Source organism: Haliotis rubra, unplaced genomic scaffold (assembly GCF_003918875.1).
Source record: "Haliotis rubra isolate DU_JTF1 unplaced genomic scaffold, ASM391887v1 Scf1131, whole genome shotgun sequence".
NCBI lineage: Eukaryota > Metazoa > Mollusca > Gastropoda > Lepetellida > Haliotidae > Haliotis > Haliotis rubra.
The window spans coordinates 219,883-231,358 of NW_025765039.1; the positions used below are offsets into that span (position 1 = coordinate 219,883).

The 11,476-nt window shown below is 42.2% G+C and overlaps 1 protein-coding gene across 1 annotated transcript; it reads right to left on the bottom strand.

The window, feature by feature from the left end:
* Positions 1–1,029: 1,029 nt before the first annotated feature.
* Positions 1,030–10,312, bottom strand: LOC124291831. Its single transcript, XM_046728905.1, has 3 exons — positions 10,244–10,312; positions 4,798–5,101; positions 1,030–3,713 (listed from the first exon to the last, which is right to left on the bottom strand). Exons 1-3 carry the CDS (start codon positions 10,310–10,312, stop codon positions 1,231–1,233), a joined length of 2,856 nt encoding a protein of 951 aa, XP_046584861.1. The 3' UTR covers positions 1,030–1,230.
* Between the last annotated feature and the right edge of the window lie 1,164 nt (positions 10,313–11,476).

The window sequence follows — 11,476 nt, forward strand, 5'->3', positions numbered from 1 at the left end:
TTGTTTTATGGAACATGCAAATAATGAAAACAATATTTTCAGCTGCATTAAATCCCAAACCAGATTCCTAAAAATGTCGGAAAGCGGACGTAAAATCTCCAAAACCAGCCCGCAAGATCGTCAAAAAACACCCACTTAGTTGGACCCATGAGAGCCGTTATGTAAACAAACGCACGTGCGTGTGTTTGAATCTTTTCCGTTCACGGCATTATTCTTCTTAAAAACTTCACATTAGGGCAACATAAATCTCTTAGCCACGTTCTTTGTACTGTACGATATATATTTTTCATGATTTTTTATACAATCACATACTGCCATAAACGATTTAAGTACACGGGATTATTTATTTCAAAGCACCGCATTCATGACGCGCGTTCTGATTGGTTTGTCGTGTTTTGGCATATAACAATGGTGCCACTGACATTGTTGTAATTGAAGGTGAATGGAATAACAACGTGGTGTTGTGTGTAATCAAATCGCTTGTTATAATACTGTCATATTTTTTTTCCATCATTTTCACGGAAATAAGGATCAGAAGAGTTTCAGCAGTAATTCGAATTATCGTGTACCATTGAAGATCCGGGTTAGAATTGGTCTTCAGCAACCTATGCTTCTCGTAAGAGGCGACTAACGGGATCGGTGGTCAGACTCGCTGACCTGGTTGACACATGTCATCGCATCCCAACTGCGTAGACAGATGCTCATGATGTTGATCACTGGATTGTCCAGACCGCCGCCATACAGCTGGAATATTGCTGATTGTGGCGTTAAAACAACGAAGAAACAAAACCAAGTAAAATTATCGTGTGTTGAGAACATCTGTATTTTGACGCTATCTGTTTTAGCATGAATCATTCCACTGGTACCTTCAGACGTCATCAAACATATTATTTGGTGTTTCTTAACTCTTTATGTCACCTCCATTTCTTTACTTTTTTGTAATAAAATGTGATGTTAATGGGTACAGTTAACTGGATCTTTTCAACAAAAAAGACACAACACTGAACCATTCATGGTCTCAACACTCGCATATTACCTGTTTTGGTAAACGTGACAATGCGCACCCTTCTCTTACTCTTCAAAGTCTTGGTAAACTCCAGCATTTGAACCATCTATCGTGGATCCTACTATTTAGTCTTGGTACAATAAAGTGCCTTCACGTTCAGGTACACTTGAACAAACTGTGCAACTTCAAAGACGTAAACCATGGACATGTATCTGCCACTGTTTTCAGGTAAACTTGAACACTTTGATCCTGTTCTGCCACTGGGTGACATACAGAAATGCACCATGAAGGTACAGACCGACTGGTTTACGTATGTCATCCTTAAATGTTAATACATCTCTGACATATTCCCCCTTCTCCGTTAATAGCACTATCTTGTCAGCCTCAGCGTCTGCCACCAAGACGTGCCCCGAGTCACTGGTCGCTATGCCTCTGTTCTCCTTGAATGCCTTTTCCTTGGAGGAATATGTGAAGTTCACTTCTCCGGTGGCCGTGAAGCATATCACAGTTTTTGTTTGACGATCCGATACTATGAAACCTTGTTTTGGAGTTGGACAGATAAAGTTCGGACATTTTACAGAACTGTTATATATTGTTCTGATTACCTTACCAGACAAAGCGAGTATATCTATACACGAATCGGAAGTGTTGCCCGCAACAAACATGGATTCCTCCAACACTGCCAGACCATAGTAACTTTTGTGTGTTCTTATGACTGAATGAAGTTGTAACTCAGGGTCAACGTTGGCTAAAACGATCTGCCTCGCTCTTGGAACGGTGACCGCCACCATATCGTTAGACATCTTTGCCACGGCCCAAGGGAGCTTTGAGATCCTCAAAGTATTTTCGCATTTTTTCTTGCTTGTGCGATATATACATTTTACTGCGCTTTCCATTGCATTGGTAACTGCATATACAAAACCGTGCTCCAAAGAAAGTACAACAATGTCCAAGCTATTCACAGTATGTATGGTATCATGATACACAGGCAAAGAATCCGAATCAAAATTATAGGCCCTCTCTGTTTCAGATCGTTGACATTCTTGTAAATTTCCAGACACATCTTCAACATCTAACCTCACCGTTTCTTGGGTATCAGTTTTTGTATCCTCTGGCAAATCTTCATCTGATTCTTCATGACCCTCTCCTTTCTCTTTGTCCACTTTCAACATTAGCACCGACTGTGTAAAGGATTCCTCCAAAACGGAGTCATTATCATGTGGAAGCAAAATCTTTGATTTAAAACTATCAGATTCTTGCCCCTCTAGCCCTTGGTTTTCAGTTTGTTCTGAAACTGTCACAGGGGTGAAATCCCTCTTCAGTTCGAGTTGCGATACTTGTTCAAAGTTTGTCGGAGAGGGATCGCCATTCCATGTCAACTGATTTCGATGGCCCGATGAGCAGCTACGCTCTGTTTCAGGGTACAGGGAATAGTCAGTTCCAGTGTGAAGTTTCGTTGTTAAATCTGGAGCTGACTGATACACTGTCTCTGATTTTAGTGATAATGTTTCTGTAAATATTGTCCCAGGTGTCACCACATCACCTTCTTCCTGTATGTCAAACATGCCTCCAGGGTGCGATCCAACTTCCAAAGACTCCTCGCCATCTGGACGAGCTTTCACAGTAGTATGGGAGCCGTTGTTCAGCTGTGGAGCCGAGTTGTGCCTTTTTCTCGATTCCTGTAGCTTTGGGCTCTTGGAACGTGTATACATTATGGCCATGTGTGGGCTATTCGGCTCGTCCGCGCTCATAGACCAGACCAATTCACATCTCGCGTATTTCTCCATATCTGTATCACCTTCGTCATTGTTCGTCCTCGGACCTTCATGTAAATCTGCAGCAGGTCCTTTTCGGAAGTTAGGTTTGGAATCTGTTTCGATCTGTTCATCTATGTCCAACTGTAGTCCCTGTCTGTCAGACTCAAGTTCCTGTTCAGTCTGCAGTTTTCCATCTATATCATCCGATTCGTCTACAGCATCAGTACAACCTCGGCCATCTTTACCTTCCATGTCTTTGGTTATAGTCGACGTTACGCTTCCTGTATTGTCAGGCCCTGAGCAAAGAAACAGTGACTCATTCAGAACAATTCTAATATTTTCCAACTCTGCTTTAACATTGACCGCCAAGCCCGGTTCAGCTTCAGTTATGGCATAATCTTCTACCGATGTAGCAAGGATCTCCCCGGATAGACAGGTCTGGTACACCTCATATAAGTCCATGGTGCCCTCAGACTCCAGGGTTCTCTGGATGAACTCCACCTGTTGTTTATGCATCCTTTCTTCGCTCTCCCCTGTCTTGATGAGATCTTGTAGCGTCTCCCTCTGTTCCTTCGTCCGTTTGTCGAGGCCCTGCATCATAACATCCTCTTTCTCTCTGATCAGTTCCCTCGTTAACTGACAGTAGGAAGTGATTTCAGCCTGCAAGCCAGTTATGCCCTGTTGCATCTGGGTGTAGATATCCCTGTTGGCGCTTACTTTCGAATGGATATCTGTGATTTTAGCAGATAGAATCTGCGAGTTTTCCTGCAAGGTGTTTCTCATTTCCGGAATCATAGACTGAAGAGTGACAACAGATTCACACTTCCTGTGGTACAGAATACAGCAGACCGGACATACTGTCTTTGTGCAATCCTTGCAGTGAAATTCCATGGCTCTGTTTGAATGTTCCCCGCACTTGTTCCTCGTGCTCCTGACATTGATCGTGGTTCCTTCAACAACATCAGTAACTGTGTGATCACGTGACATGGGCAAACTCCTGTGGATTCTGTGACATGTTATGCACAGGTAGATCTCACACATACCGCACCAAACACTACCTTGAGTGCAGTTTCCATTCTCACTGCAGGTGTAGCAGCTCGTTTCTGAAACATAGACTGAAAATGACCAGGGACATAAAGATAATATGTTATTTAGGGGTAAGCATCAAATTTTGATTGTTTGTAATTAGTATTACAGAGTGCTTGAAAAAGTAGTGAAAATATAGGAATATGGAATTTAACTTAGTCAATTCAGGATCGCTTGTTTTGTCGATTATTATTTGAATAATATCTCTGTTCCAAGATATACCCGCCCATTCATAAGTGACGTCATCGCCTTAAACACACTTATCTTTAGTTTGGTCATGACAGTAAATTCTTTTAGCGTCCTGTCATTTGAATCGACCTTGAAACAAAGCTATGCTAACGAATCGTCCAAATATTAAGCTCATAATAATGCCCATATAATGCACTGGATAATCAGATGCGGGTTGGAATTGGTCTTCATCAACCCATGCTTATAGTAAGAGGCGACTAACGGGATCTGGTGGTCAGGCTCGGTAACTTGGTTGACGCATGTCATCGTGTCCCAACTGCGTAGTTTGAAGCTCATGATGTCAATCATTGTACTGCCTGCTGTTGATCACTGGATTGCCTGCTCCAGACTCGAGTATTTACAGACCGCCGCCATGTAGCTGGAATATTGCCGAGTGCGGCGTAAAACAACACAGAAACAAACAAACATTGGATAATCAAAAATGGTGGGCAACACGTGAGAAGTGAGATGGGCATTCACTGATGCCGGAAGTCAAGGTTCGATTCTGTACATTCAAATTGAGAGAATGGGTGAAACTCATTGTGGTTTGACCTTTATTGTGCTCCGTCATTTCTAAAATATTGGTGAACGCAGCAAGAAACTATGTAAACCCTCACAAAACAAGCAAAAAATGGCAAAATGTCGATTTCCCTAGGATTCCATAAGAAACCAACTCAAGATAACTAGAACTGGCTGATGAATGAATCTGCTGATACGTACCTGCTGGCACATCCTTGCTGTCAGACACTACAGGAAGACAGTCAGCAGGTGGCTTCATGTGACTGGTTGCAAACTGCTCCACCCATTCCTCCGTTGGTCGGGCGGGGTCGGGAACTATAGAAGCCTGACGACAGTGGGGACAGGAGAATGTCTTGGACTGTATGACATCCTGTCTTGACTGTAAGTACTGGGTGAGACATGTCCTACAGAAGGTGTGGTCACACTTCAGTGTGCAGGGGTCTGTACACACCTTCCCGCACACCTCCCACCACGTGTAGTCGGGGTGTTCTGCCTCGGTGCTCATCTGTATCACAATAACATCACACTGATAATAAATGTGTGTACTGCTACTGCTACTACTACTACTATTACTACTACTACTACTACTACTACTACTACTACTGCTGCTGCTGCTGCTGCTGCTGCTGCTGATGCTACTAAGACTACAACTACTACTAATGATAAGGGAATTTATAATGCGCTGAATTCCGCACTACACTCAAAGTGCTACAGGCTATTATTATTACCCCTGATAACTCAAGCTGCCTGTGTGGCGCTAGACTATTACTAGTCACGTGACTTATCCCACCGGGTACCCATTTTCTGCTGGGAGAACAGGGGCAATTTGTATCACATGTGAGTCGTTGTGGGCCTGGACTGAAGTCCTAGAAACTCAGGAGTCAAGCTGCCAAACACGGTCACCCATCCAAGGACTCTCCGCGCTGAACGTTGCTTAACTTAAACTGATTTGTGACCTGAGCTCTTACTACTACTGAGTACTACTACCGCTATAAGTACTATTACTACTACTACAACCTCTACTACTGCTACTACTTCTGCTGCTACTACAACTACTACTACAACAACTACTACTACTGCTGCTGCTACTGTTACCACCACTACCACTACTACTACAACTACTACTACTACTACTACTACAACTACTACTACTACAACTACTACTACTACTACTACTACTACTACAACTACAACTACTACTACTGTTAAATCAGTTTGTAAAGCGTCGTAACTCCGTCGTCATCCCAGGAAGGGTAATATACTATGCTCCAAGCGCACACAGACACACAACAACAGATGCCCATTATTAATAGACTAGGTTGAAGTTATCACCTAAACATGTCGTATGTAGAAAACGTCTATGAGAAAAATCAGTTACCATAACAGATTCCATAGGGCCTAAAAAGCAATAGCGGTGAACATATGGAAGGATTACTGCATGTCAGTAAAGGCACCGGGTGTCTGGGATATATTGTTGTTACAATCAATATTAGATCGATGTGAAAGCCTTTGCTAACTTCAGTCTTTATATACAATGTATCCATTAGGTGCTTTACTCTCTGAGTCTGGTTTCTAATCCCAGTTGTGACTTCAAAAGGTTTTTGCTTCACTAAGAAAGTGTAATACCTAGTAATACAAACATGACCTATTTCACTTTTGATCGCAGATTGACTATTCAATTTGTCCAAATAAGTAGTATTTTTTTCATCATGTGTTTCAGGTTAAATGTAGACTGTCATTTGATATTGAACAAACGGGGATATCAAAAGCGACCTATTTTTCTCAGAAAACATTCCTAAAGAAATTATCAATACACTCGGGGAGGTCAAAGTCCACTTTTATGGGCAATCTTAACGGTGGGACGGCTTAGTCAGTTGGCCTGAAATACCTAGGTGCAGCTAATAATATGTGTAACAGTGAGCAGTATGACATCTAACAAGGGAGCAGGTGCTCGTTAGGAACAATGGCATTTTGGATACAGAAATAACACTTCCCACACTATCTTTGCATCTTTGTGTCGCTTTCTTTCTTTCTCGCCCTCTCTCTCTCTGTGTCTTTCTCCCTCTTCCACCCTATCTTGGTATCTATGTGTCTCTCTCTCTGTCTTTCTCTCTTGTCCCTCTTCCACTCTATCATGTCTCTCTCACTCTCTACTTTCTCTTCATCTGTTCCTTCTCTCCTCTTCCCTCTGCCCTCTTCTGATCATTCTCTCTCCTTTCTCCTTTCAATCCCCCTCTTCCCCACCCCCCTCTCCCAGATGCACACACATATAAACATACACACAGAAAACACCCCACGCCGTCCAACTTCTCACACATGCACACACCTGCACGCAGCACACACAGCTTCCTACCTTAAGTCTCCATGGAGTCGTCACTCACCGCGTATGGGCGTACCACGTGACATACGTACTTGACCGTTATCTTACGTATCACGTGGTATAATCTACGAGGCGTGTCAGGGACATCGATGAATCAGACCGGTCAGCGTGTAATCACACACCGACTATCACTACAGTGGACCCACTACAGTTATATCTGCGGTTGGATTATAATACCCTTCAGCTTGCTATAGTAAGTATTTCGCCTGGAATAACGTATCATCAAAGTACATATTAATTTCAATAGTTTTATATTCTTCAGACCACCCGTCGTGTAGTGCAACCAGTACCTTGCTGCGAACACAAAAGTATTATCTCAGTGTTGCATATGTACCAACCGTGACATGATTACTCAAATAGCACTACTATACCATTCCCTATCCTCTGTCTGTTGTATGTCTGTCTGTCTGTCTCTTTCCTCTCTCCAATGTGTCAGTGCTGCATATGTACCGATCATGACACGATTACGACATACTGCTGTTCACAGTTCAAGCAATGTCAGTGGCACACACTATTCATCTGGGGCGGTGGGGTAGCCTAGTGGTTAAAGCGTTTGCTCGTAACGCCGAAGACCCGGGTTCCATTCCCCACATTGGTAAAACGTGTGAAGCCCATTTCTGGTGTCCCCTGCCGTGATATTGCTGGAATATTGCTAAAAGCGGCGTAAAACCATACTCACTCACTCACACTATTCATCTGAGGCCATATTCTCCATACTAGACATGCGAGTTCATATTGCAGGTGTAACGGGAGTACTGAATACATAATGTCATTTTGAAAATGGTCAAATGTAACATGTTATATTTGGGATTACACCTCCTTAGTAAAGTACAGATTCTGGTTCTTTTGTTTGGTTGAGTCTCATCCTGGATTCGAACCCACACTCTCAAAGTAAGGCACTTAATCACCACCACACAAAATCAGCCGTCTAACCCACTGCGGCTTCCACCATACGATTCCCTAATCCTGAGGGTTCGAATCCCGATTGTAGAATCTGTACTTTATTGAGGAAGTGTAACCCCAAATATCACGGATGTAACAGGAGTAGGCTTGGTAAAAACTGAACAAAACTGATTATATATTTGTCTTTGATTTCTAAGATTCCTGATCTATTACTGATCCCTAACTTATTTTGATCAGTTTATCGTGTTACAAATGTTCTCCAGATGTTGATTACAATATCTTTACGTAGTGTAGAATATTTTATCGCGGTTTGGAAGCAGTATTCATACTAATATGTTTTCACGTATTCCAGCCTGCAAAGCGTTCGCCGAAGTTCAGTTATCCACATGGGTATAATGTGTGAGCCCATCTTCTGGTGTCCATAACCGTGATTTTGCTAAAATATTGCTAAAGGCGGCGTACAATCATACCCATTCATCCCCTGTTGATCTATATAAGCATAACTGTTTGGAGATGAAGACTGAGAGATTCCGTGTATACGCCGTCAATGATAATGAGGTATATAATAGCTTCCCTGTATCAACATTAATTTCTTAGTATAAACTACCGGGCAAAAGAAAGTTATCACTCTTAAAGTAATTGTAGAAAAAACAAAAACGCCTATACAATGTTGAACCCAAGCAGAAAACATTGGCCAAAACGTAACATGGTCCCGATAACAACCCAGCTGTCAGAAAACTTCGTACGAATCGTGCAATTTTTCAAAAAGTGAAAATCGTAATTGTGGGACATTGGTCCAAATGCACGCGCATGGTTGTGGCTTAAATACCGATGTTGGACAGAGCAAGCATGCAGTAACCAAAACACCAACACGAATATGCCAAGACTAACGCAAGCGCAACGAGACAGGGCGATCGGTATGGAAATTAGGGGGCATCAAAACATCAGCAGAACTGCAACCAGGCTTTCATCAGCAAATTCATAACTCGCTACAATGTACAGGCCAGGCCCAAGACCGCCCAAGATTGGAAAGAACCAATTCTGAGAGCGAGTGAATGAGTCCTCCCAGATACCGCTTTAGCAATATCACCACGGGTGAAAACAGAACTTGGCTTGATTGTATGGACGTTGGGAATCGAATCCGGGTCTTTGGTGTGACGAGCAAACGGGGTAACCACCTACATTGTCACTCACTCTAAGCATGCACGAGCGAAGGTCAAATGTTAGTAATCAGTTAAGATCTGAAGAGCTATCGCAGCAGTATAATTACTGTACTGTACTGTACAGTGCTGTTACGGGTTGATAACGTAACGATTATCTAAAATGAGAGTCAACAGATGGGACTTCAATCTATCAGAGAGTCTAGCCTTTACAAACAGACTGTATTGATCTATTTGTAATTCGCTATACAACATCATGGCGCATTGATTTTTTTCAGTGATGTTATTTTCGCTCATTCTAAGTCTAATACAAATGAGCTTTTTGAGGAGCATTGATTAATCATTATAATATAAAAAGGTGACATAGTGGAGCGGCTAAGATCAATTTTTCATAAGAATTGTGCATTTGATGATAAAAGAACATATCTGGAATACCTCAAATTTTGTATTTTGTGCGCATGCGCAGTACATAAACTATGACATACTATTTTCAGCGTTTCACCTTCGATCTTTAGTATTGCCATTCATTACACACCTATAATTTTCATAAAAAGTGATTTACAGGTTCATGAAAAGACAAAAAATACATAATTTTAGAATAATACAAACCATTTTGAAACAATTTACACTCCCTCTTCCCAAAATGGCGGCTTGCAGACAGCTTTTGGACTATTGAACGCTTTGATAAAATGTGTGCATGCTTGAGATTTATCTGATTACAAATGACTGAAAATGAGCATAATACGTGACAAAAGAAAAGCAGCACAATAAAAAAAGTCTTGGATATGTTTAACAATCAAAATCTATGTGATTATTCCCCAACTTCATGGCTCAAGGGCAAACAAGGGAGATACTTCAGATTGTCTTTCACAAGGGAGCAGTCATATTTTTCAGTACAAATCATACTTAATTGGTTTTATTGTTCAATGGTAAATATCAATTGATTAAGTGCAAACACTTATCCTGACTCATACTGATTGCTTATCTGATCTCATCTCACAGTGCTTGTGTTCTCCTTTAATAGAAAAAAACACATCTCACCCCAACACATTCCAAGCTGCATATATGCAGCGGATGCACTTGACCAAGCCTGTCACTCTTCACACTCACATATTAGTGCCAACAGGGTTAGAATCGTATCATGAAGGGCCAACATCAATCTACGATGATAAATACCAGCTAACTTGGAATGCAGACGGGTTACCCATAGCTTCCCCATCGAAGGATCCTCCTGCTTCACCTTACTATCAACTGGAGCAATTTTGCAAGTCATCAAGAACCCAAACTACCAGAATGCAGGGTCTTCCCGGCTTGCTCAGCTTGATACTATTATCAGATGAGTCCTCCTGGGCCTCACCATGTCCAGATCCATCAACAAGGCGATGAGATCACACTTCAAAGATCCACAGTCCGACAAAGAACGTATGCTTTTGTCTAGGTCAACCAGGGGAAGTACCAGGAGTCCATCTCCGACCAGATCTGCTCAGCATCGGCAGGACTTACTTTGCTACGTAGACAAAGAAGTATTGGCCAAAGTGGGACCTTCTGGAAGACCCATTCATCTAAAAAATCTTAAGGAATAGATATTCCATCCAGTGAACACGACGCCACCGCTCCAATCTATCTTCTGCAGATACATTACGCAGAAACCCTACAACCCAAGCTCACAGATGCGATAGAGTCACTTCTATCCAAAGAAGCAATAAACCTCAAGACGCACTCGACCCAGGGTTCTGCTCCCCAATTTTCTTGGTTCCCAAGAACAATTTATCAGAAAAGTTCAGACTAATATGAAGACGTTCAACAATGATTACTTATTGAAGACACATAAGTTCGGAATTCTCTACCTTCTATATCTGAAGCAGATGATAAGACAGAACAACTTCTGGCAAGCATGGATTTAAGGGATGCATATCTGCATATGCCAATCCACTTAGGGTCCAGGAAGTATCTACGATTCCTGTTCAACCATAAAAAATCCAGTGGAGGGTTCTACAGTTTGTCAATTTCATGGCCCGTGCTTATACACATGGGTAACCAAGCCTATCGTGAGCTTCCTTCACCCTTCCTTCAGATGTTTCTAGCCTGACTGCTGGTCCAGCAGGACTTCAGACCACAACTACCACATCACCTACCAGAGTATCTCCAATGGTGGACGATGAAATCAAAGGTCTGCGCAAGGACCTGCTGGGCGAGCTAAGCTTCAACTTGCATCTGTGAGTAAACACGTCTCTACAGGATTGGGGAGCACACCTCGACACAGATTCCAAACTCACTCAGAATGTCAAAATTCCATTCTATAAACCTCAGCCTCACCAGATTTGATAAAGGTCCCAATACATCCGTGCATCTTGGCCTCCGTTTGGACTTTATTGCCAAAAATCAGACAGACGGACAGTTTCACAACCCACTATTTTCTTCAATACCTGGCAATGAA

Excerpts from the sequence above, each read along its gene's own strand:
- LOC124291831 (XM_046728905.1), bottom strand. The coding sequence starts at position 10,312 with ATGACTTGCAAAATTGCTCCAGTTGATAGTAAGGTGAAGCAGGAGGAT. Across the intron at positions 5,102-10,243 it reads CTTCGATGGGGAAGCTATGG|ATGAGCACCGAGGCAGAACA; the intron begins GTAACCCGTCTG and ends ATTGTGATACAG. Across the intron at positions 3,714-4,797 it reads CAGCAAGGATGTGCCAGCAG|GAACCACGATCAATGTCAGG; the intron begins GTACGTATCAGC and ends ATGTTGTTGAAG.